The sequence below is a fragment of the Pygocentrus nattereri genome, chromosome 16 (genome assembly GCF_015220715.1).
Source record: "Pygocentrus nattereri isolate fPygNat1 chromosome 16, fPygNat1.pri, whole genome shotgun sequence".
NCBI classification, from domain to species: domain Eukaryota; kingdom Metazoa; phylum Chordata; class Actinopteri; order Characiformes; family Serrasalmidae; genus Pygocentrus; species Pygocentrus nattereri.
In genome coordinates, this window is record NC_051226.1 from 23,600,359 (window position 1) to 23,608,760 (window position 8,402).

At 41.8% G+C, this 8,402-nt stretch overlaps 1 protein-coding gene across 6 annotated transcripts; it reads left to right on the plus strand.

Annotated features, from left to right (window-relative positions):
• The first annotated feature begins 265 nt into the window (after positions 1-265).
• On the plus strand, positions 266-8,023 carry si:ch211-274p24.4 (coiled-coil domain-containing protein 92). Of its 6 annotated transcripts, none has more exons than XM_017704364.2 (6): positions 266-416; positions 497-607; positions 1,578-1,746; positions 3,282-3,329; positions 4,849-5,174; positions 6,727-8,023. In XM_017704364.2, the coding sequence occupies exons 3-6, from the start codon at positions 1,617-1,619 to the stop codon at positions 7,054-7,056; spliced, it is 834 nt and encodes a 277-aa protein (XP_017559853.1). In that variant the 5' UTR covers positions 266-416; positions 497-607; positions 1,578-1,616; the 3' UTR covers positions 7,057-8,023. The 6 variants fall into 6 exon arrangements, with proteins under 6 accessions (XP_017559853.1, XP_017559855.1, XP_017559854.1 ...); XM_017704366.2 differs by having other exon boundaries at positions 1,599-1,746; XM_017704365.2 differs by having other exon boundaries at positions 286-607.
• The last annotated feature ends 379 nt before the right edge of the window (positions 8,024-8,402 follow it).

Consider the following 8,402-nt stretch of genomic DNA (forward strand, 5'->3'; position numbering starts at 1 on the left):
GGATTGCGCATTAAGCATGCCACATTGGTAATCTATATATGTAGGAACAAACACAGGTTTAAGTCATTGATTGAAACAAAGAATATGTTATATTTGATTATATTTAGTCAGAGAGAGAGAGAGAGAGAGAGAGAGAGAGAGACAGAAAGAGAGAGAGAGAGAGAGAGAGAGAGAGAGAGAGAGAGAGAGAGAGAGAGAGAGAGAGAGAGAGCGCACAAACATGACCACCAGGGGGCGGTGTGCTCCTGTCCAAAACACTCATTATTAACGCCACACAGGGAAAAAGTAACCTAACGCTTCTCTGAATGTGTTTCAGTAACTGTTCCACTCCAGGGACACACGCCGCTCACTGGCTGCCCTGTCCTGCCCTGCCCTGCCCTTCAGGTTCAAACAGGAGTTCAGAAAGCGGCACAGAGGTGAAGGCGTTCAGTCCCCCCTGTACGTCAGAGTAAATAATGCCGTGAGATTAACCACACCGTCCGGTTTGTCTCCTCAGCTCGTCGCTGAACCGCTCGGAAGCTGAACAACATGGCAGTGAGAGAAGCGCCCTGACAGAGATGCTCCGCTCCGGAGCCGCCTGGCATCCGTTCATCAGCTCAGCCGGACAGTAAGCAGCACTGACCCTTCTCACGCTCCTCACCCTCACAGCCACAGAGCGTTTTTAAAAGCGGTTTTACTTCATTTGACTACATTATTCAGCCTTGTAGATGAAGCTAAAGTCGGCTTCCCGTCCGCCAGCTGCTTGTTCCAATTACCCGTTCCACCTTAAATGGTGCAGCAGTTGCATTAGGGTGCCTGAGGCGTTATTATAATAACCGCCGCACCATTTAAGGTGGAACGGGTAATTCGAACAAGAAGCTGGCGGATTGGATGCCAACTTCAGCCTCGCAGTCAGTTTAGAGGTAAGTCTGAGGTCAACTGCGAAGAAGACATATTTGAGATTACATCACTGACAGCGAATGAATGCAGGTCTATTAGTTAGACTCGTTAGCCGTGATGCTGTTACGCTAAAACCACCCAAATAAGAGTGTTAAAGAATACTTAACCCCCGTTTAGCTGGCTAACGATAGCGTTTCATGTCCATAGTGTAATGTGTATATGATAAGACGTGAAAGGAGAGCACCTACTGAGCCTTTCTAGAAGAACGAGAACGTGTTAAGTCACACGGCAGAGCAGCTATAGGGCGGCACAGGAACCCGAGCATTTAGGTATGAGGTGTTTTAACCTTTGGTGAACGTTTGGTTTAGTGTGAACGAGTGTGTAAGGTTTGAGGACATTAGATGGCGATGTTTACGAATGACTGCAGTTACGCAGTTCCTGTTTATGCTTAACTATGGCCTGATTGTGACCTGCCTAATGCAGAATTACACTTACAGTGTAATTAGAAGTTAGAAGACGTGATAAAGCTCATTTAGTTCTCTGTTGACTGCTAACTTTTACATGTTAACACTAAACTGCTGTTCACCAGTTTACAGAAATATAACTGAACTGCATTTTGGTGGGGATGTTTAATTAAATGTGATTATTGACTATTAGTGCATGCTGACGCTTTGTTTTGTATATCTTGCGTGTCTTAGACCCTCTGCCCCTTCATCTAGGGCGACTGTGGGGTTTCCATGGATACCAGCACCCTAGCCCAACAGGTGGAGAATGTGGAGCGTAACATTGCGTTCCTACAAAAGGAGCATCAGGTCCTCCTGACCGGGCTCTGCCTGGAAATCCGTCAGCTGAAGAAACGATGTAACGGTCTGTCACTTCCTGTCACATCACTTGATCGGGCTCGGCTGGTGTATCTGTTAGGGTCAGGCTTCATGCACGCTGCATGGCCAGAAGTTTGTGGACACCATTCCAGTTAGTTGATTTAAGTATTTCAGCCTTTCGCTAATGTGTGTTCACAAACATTAGCAGTAGAATTGGCCGTGCTAAAGAGTAAGTCTCATAGGATGCTACTTTTCCAGCAATTTAGTTAATCAAATTTCTGCCCTGCTAGAGCTGCCTTGGTCAACTGTAAGTGCTATTTGTGTGAACGTCTAGAACCAACCGTGGTCCTGGAAAGCTACCTTCCTGCACATCCTAGTTTCAACCACAGTTTACCATACCTGCTCCAGCTAATCAGCTTCTTCCTTGATTTGCAGGTTCAGATGTATTAGAGTTAAGTAATTAAAAGTTAAGTCGTGGGCTGGAGGTTAGGGAACTGGCCCTGTGACCGGAAGTTTGCTGGTTCGATCCCCAGCGCCGACAGTACATGATCTGAGGTGTCCTTGAGCAAGACACCTAACCCCCAACTGCTCCCTGGGCACAATGGATAGGTCTGTGTGCTCACTAGTGTGTATGTGGTTGTTTCACTTCTCAGATGGGTTAAATGCAGAGGTGAAATTTCACCTTTTGTGGGACCAATAAGTATCCCTTAAAATTAAGGGGTAGGGCTTAATGGACACAGGTTGCTCTGCAGGTGTTGGCTGGAGTGGTGTAAAGCACATTAGTTTGAAAAAACATTATGAACACGCTTTCTGGAGTTATGAGTGGTGCTTTACCATTTACCAGGCAGTCTAGGTTAATTATGTGGCAGCAATCTACTAAAGGCCATTTCTGGTTTCAGTGTGACATTGCCTCGTCATGCACAAAGCGTGTAAGAAATTGACTTGCCTGAATTACAAGACTTCAAGTTAGGCCTTATCACCCAACAATCAGTGCCTAAACTTGCTAATGCTGTTGTGGCTAAATAGAAACAAATCTAGCAAAAAGCCTTTTCCTGGAGAGTGGAGGCTGCTCTAGCAGCAAAACATATTAATGCCCATTTTGAAAAGAGATGGTCAACAAGTACATATAGATGTGATCCACACACTTTTGGTCATGTACTGTGCTAAATGACAGTAGAATGTTTTAATTATGATAAATCATGCTACCATAAGCTTTTATAATCATGCCAATGGTATTGTCAGGTCTTTGAGTGACCAACTGCATGTTTTATTAAAAAGAGGTTTAGCAGTTTCATTTTCAGAGGTTTCATTTTTACCAGCTCTAACATTACTGGGTAATTATCAGGCCCTCTCTGAGTTCAGTGATATTCAGTGTATGGAAAACATTCATTTGTGCAGCACATGTGAGGTCCGAAAGATTGGAGTTTGGAAACAACGATCTAGGTGCCTTTAAAAGTTTCCTTATGTAGTATATCTGAAATGTATTGTAGTATCTTGCTGTCTGCTCAATGACATGGAGACACTTTGTAAAGCTGCTGTGCTATTATAGTGTCTTATTGCTCTCTGTCTCCTTCTGTGCAGATTTGAGTTGTGAACTGAGCAAAAGGCCTCCTGGAAGAAGCAGTGAAGGTGATGGCCCTACAAAAGCCAGTCTTAACTACTTTACAGACTGCACCAAGACATGTTTCTAATGTCACAGAGGCACATCATAAATGTGAGATGTTGAGAAGATGTGATTATATCAGCTTAAAGGAAATAGATGGGGGCACGGCTGGAAGCGAGTAAGAATGTGATTTGACAGAGAAAATGAAAAAGAGATGAAAGTGTCTCAGACAGAAACATGCAAAGCAAGAAGAGATTACAATAAATACTCCAGTTAGACTGTTATCGTAGGGCTCAGTGATTAACAGTCACACATTTTAGATGTGCCTCATTACTACACACGTGGCGTTATTCATTGTAAAACCTTCAGAATAATATTTCTGCCAGGCCATTTGTAACTGCTACAAAGACTATTTATTATAATGATCAGATCTGTAGTTGTGTGCCCCTAAGTGCCTTTGCACACACAATCACACATACATAGTTTCACATTAGGGATGGGGATATTGACTTTTGTCTTTAACAGGGATACATGATGATATTGGAATCATATCAGCAGATGTCGCTAGGTTTATCAAAACATGTGCTTTGAGTGTATGTAATTTAGTGTGATTTACTACCATTTGACCTACAGAACAGTAGTTTACACATAGCCTGCACTGTTTTGCTGTGTTTTTGTTGAAATATTTTGTTGAACATAGCTCCACTTAGATGTCACCAATTATTGTGAGATGCAATGTCAGCTGATTGTTTACTGACAGTAGCTGTGGTCCAGGTGGGCTGCATTTCTAGACTGTTACATCATCTAAGGCCTTTCCAATCAAAAGATTAGGAATTGGTGCCTAAGGAAACTACTAAAATACTTCAGAGTCTTTTGTTGCCCATAACCCTTTTGTGCATGCATCTGACCCCATGAAGGTCCAAAAGAAATGCTGGCAGCTGAAATCAGCTACTACTCATTGTCAGTAAAGTACATACATACACAGTACACTGTTTCTTTAGTTGGTCTCTGTTTGAGAGAGTGTAAATTGAATGCATGGGTATGAAATGCACCTGCTTTCAGTTTAACTGTTTTTAGATAGCAGGACAGAAATGAATTAAAAAGAAACTGTTTTGCCTGCCACATATTACATAAATCAGCATTCTGCTTGCCAGCTTACTATCATTTACATCAACAATATTTTTTTCCGTTAAATTTTGCAGAGGAAATACTGTTCAACTCCTTTCTGATGATGTGACCAAGTGGCCTTGGTGTACTATTCCTTTTTTGTTATATAATATAATTAGGAGCTTTCATAGGAGAGTCCTACCAAGGACTCAGATGCAGCCTAGCTTCTGGAATACAGATGTTCTGTGGCATTCTGTGTTGCATGCTCAATAAAAAACATGAACGTTAGTATATTTCAAGCTATTTCAATGCCTTAATTGAACACCCAACTAAGGGAGCAAATGATGAGATTAGTTCAGGTAGCCATATATTTGAATAACCACACTCAACTCTGTTCTAAACACTGTATTGATGCAAAACATCCCCTGTACTATTCAGAAATAGCAGCCGAAGAGGAGTTGCTGCAGGCTCAGTTGTCTGAGATGGAGCAGCATTTGGCTGAGCAGGAGTGTTCCCAGAGGGAGCTCAGGGCCAATCTGCAGCACAAGGGGGCGCAGGCGGTGGCGCTGCAGGTGCGGCTGCGGGATGAGGAACGCCGCTTTTTGGAAGAACTGAAAAGACGCAGTCACAAAATCACTGCCCTGAGCCGCGACCTCCGCAAGCAAACAGACATTGCTGCCCAACTCGCTTTCCAACTGCACTCAGCACGCTTCCGCCTCTACCACCAGACTGATGAGGAGGAGGAGGATGAAGGGGACACACAGGTAAGAGAAAGTTCAAATGATTATTTTTTTCAGGGCTGTGTGACCATTAAAGTCAGATCTTTTCAATGCAACCGTGCATCACACTTACTGTGCATATCAATGACAACCTGTGCACTTCCAGAGCAGATAATCTTTGCAATGAAGGCTTGTTGTGAAGGGTTGTTCATTTTATTGCTACTGATAAACTTATAACACATGTTAATCAGGCAGTGACATTTGATTTTGAGTAAGTGTATATGAGGATACTTTCAAGACACATGTCTCTTCACACTAATCATGGAAACGGGCCAGTTACACAATCTGAACCGTGAAATATCACGACAGAGAACTGATTGAATTTGATTTTGTAGGCTTGTAATGTTCAGCCAAAAATGAATCAGAGCTTGTCATTGTATGGCAGGACTTTTACTATCCTCCTGAAGCCCTTGTCCATTTCACTTCGTTATTTCCCCTCAAGGGAGTCTCTCCATTGTTTCAAGTGAAGTTAGTTAAATGAGACTTTGAAGGGGCACATTGTAGACAATGTAGACACATTTCCCTTTTTAAATCCGAAAAATAGTGCCAGACATAGCTGTTTATAATCCATAGCGTTAAACTGCTTTAGAAATTAGTAACTTTGTCATATCATAACTTACACTAATCAGGAATAACATTATGACCACCTCCTTGTTTCTACACTCATTTTATCAGCTCCACTTACTATATTGGTGCACTTTGTAGTTCTACAGTTACAGACTGTAGTCCATCTGTTTCTCTGCATACTTTGTTATCCCCCTTTTACCCTGTTCTTCAGTGGTCAGGACCCCCATGGACCCTCACAGCAGGCACTATTTCAGTGATGGATCATTCTCAGCACTGCAGTAATATTGATGTGGTGGTGGTGTGTTAGTGTGTGTTGTGCTGGTACAAGTGGATCAGACACAGCAGTGCTGCTGGAGTTTTTAAACACCTCAGTGTCACTGGTGGACTGAGAATAGCCCACCAACCAAAAATGTCCTGTGACCAGTGATGAAGGACTAGAGGATGATTAGCACATACTGTACAGCAAGAGATGAGCTGTTGTCTCTGGTTTTACATCTACAGGGTGGACCAACAACGCAGGTGCATCTAATAGAGTGGACAGTGAGTGGACAGTGTTTAAAAACTCCAGCAGCACTTCTGTGTCTGATCCACTCATACCAGTACATCACACCACCACCACATCAGTGTTACTGCATTGTTGAGAATGATCTGCCACCCAAATAGTACCTGCTCTGTGAGAGTCCATTGGGGTTCTGACCACTGAAGAATAGGGTAAAGGGGGGCTAACTAAATATGCAGAGAAAGAGATGGACTACAGTCTGTAATTGTGGAACTGTTCTGTATAGTGCATCTGTATAGTAAGTAGTGCTGAAAAAATGAACAATGAATGTAGAAAATATACATACAGTAATGTGACACTGTACATTATATTTTTAAAATCTTAGCTGTAAACTGTTTACTTTTTGAAATAGTTCCTCTCAGTACTTAATATATGTCACTGTCCTTAAAAAGCACTGTTCTCTCTGCACAGGAACCGGGCTGTTCTGGTAGTTCTCCCCAGGCTTCACCTATCAGAGCAGAAGTGAGACACCGCAGTCATTCCTCAGTGCGGATAAGGAGGTCGGAGCGAGCAAGGGAGTGTGTGCCACGTGAAAGAGTGCTGGGGCCGGAAGAGCCCCGGTCTATGCCCGACCCTGCTCTATTCCTGTACCCCTTCAGACACAGGCTCCTGCCTCTGCACACGTCACTGGGTGGACGCTGGAGGGAAGGGGGGCTAACAGAGAGGTCAGATGGTCGAAGGGGTAGACTAAGGACACGATCAATGAGAGATAATACTGGACCAGAGACTACAGAATTATAGGGCCACATTAAGATAAATGATCCTGCTATTAAAAGACGTGTGAGTTACACTATATTTCAGTTGTACATTATCAGTACCAGTCTGTTCTAAAATGTCGGTCTACAACGACCATATCTATGGCAACCTGATTAACCCAGAAAACAAATCAAATTTATGTGTAATCATACACTACTTACTGCACCTTGTATTACCCACTCGTATATATCAACTTTATTTATGATATGGAAAAATGCTGCAAAACAAAGGGATAACATTTTGTGTAGTTATACCTTGGATAAACAGTACCCTCTTGAGTGTTAGATTACCTGTTATTTTCATACTTTTACTCACAATCAGAGTTGGATTTGGTATCATGTGACCAAAAGACTGAATTTAATATGATGAATTAAGTGATGATTTAAATAAAGATTTTTGCTTATGCAAGCTTAGAGAATATATGGACCAGATGAAATTTTAATTTGATATTTGGACATTAAAGGGGGGGAGGTTGTCCACTAGTGTTCTAATTTGGTGCCAGAAGTAGGTTAGTCCAATAATACTGGCCAATTAAATAAATAAGCATAGGCCCAAACGAACTAAGTAGTCAGTGCTTCCCTCCAAGCATACCAACCTGTTCAGTTGTACTGAGTTGCATAAGCATTAAAATCTAATATAAAGGAAATAGTTTTAAATATCACACTCATTCACATGAAGACAAACAGCAGCTGATCTTTTGATTGTCTAGTTAACAGTAGACATAATATGGTGTATATAGTTTTAAGACCACAGACTAAAAGAGGACCTAAGATGACTGACATATTTATGGGTCTTGTAAACTTGTCACAGAAACACATAGATGCTGTAAACTGGAACCACACTGTCGAAGTTTACTGTCAGTTTTTTTCCAGCTTAATAAGCTGAACAAGTAATGTGGTGTGTTATCTAAGACACGTTAATAAAATTACTCTTATTTGTTATTTCTTTGTCAGCTTTATTGTCTGCATCACTTTTTATCCTGCTTTGACAAACCTTGACAATGAAATGAATACTGATGCTTTTCAACACTTCTTGGAACAGCGAACAGCCCAAAAATCACATTGAGCATAAATATCTAAACTCACGTTATCATTTTGTAGCCAGTGACATGCCCATATAAAAACCTCTGGGTCTAAGCCTTTTTTGCACATGGGAAGAATGAATAGTGCTTCTATTGTGCTTTGTAGTGGACACAAATGTTCAAATTTTTTGTCTGTTTTTTCAAATGTCCTCTGAATTACAAGGTCACTAAGTAGCCTAAGTACAAATTTTGCTACATGTAAGTTAAGACATAAAACTGATCAGGACTGGCAACCTGAGAAAGATACTCG

Coding starts and splice junctions, on each gene's coding strand:
- si:ch211-274p24.4 (XM_017704364.2), top strand. CDS start 1,617: ATGGATACCAGCACCCTAGCCCAACAGGTGGAGAATGTGGAGCGTAAC. Junction 1,747..3,281: donor GCTGAAGAAACGATGTAACG/GTCTGTCACTTC, acceptor CCTTCTGTGCAG/ATTTGAGTTGTGAACTGAGC. Junction 3,330..4,848: donor TCCTGGAAGAAGCAGTGAAG/GTGATGGCCCTA, acceptor TGTACTATTCAG/AAATAGCAGCCGAAGAGGAG.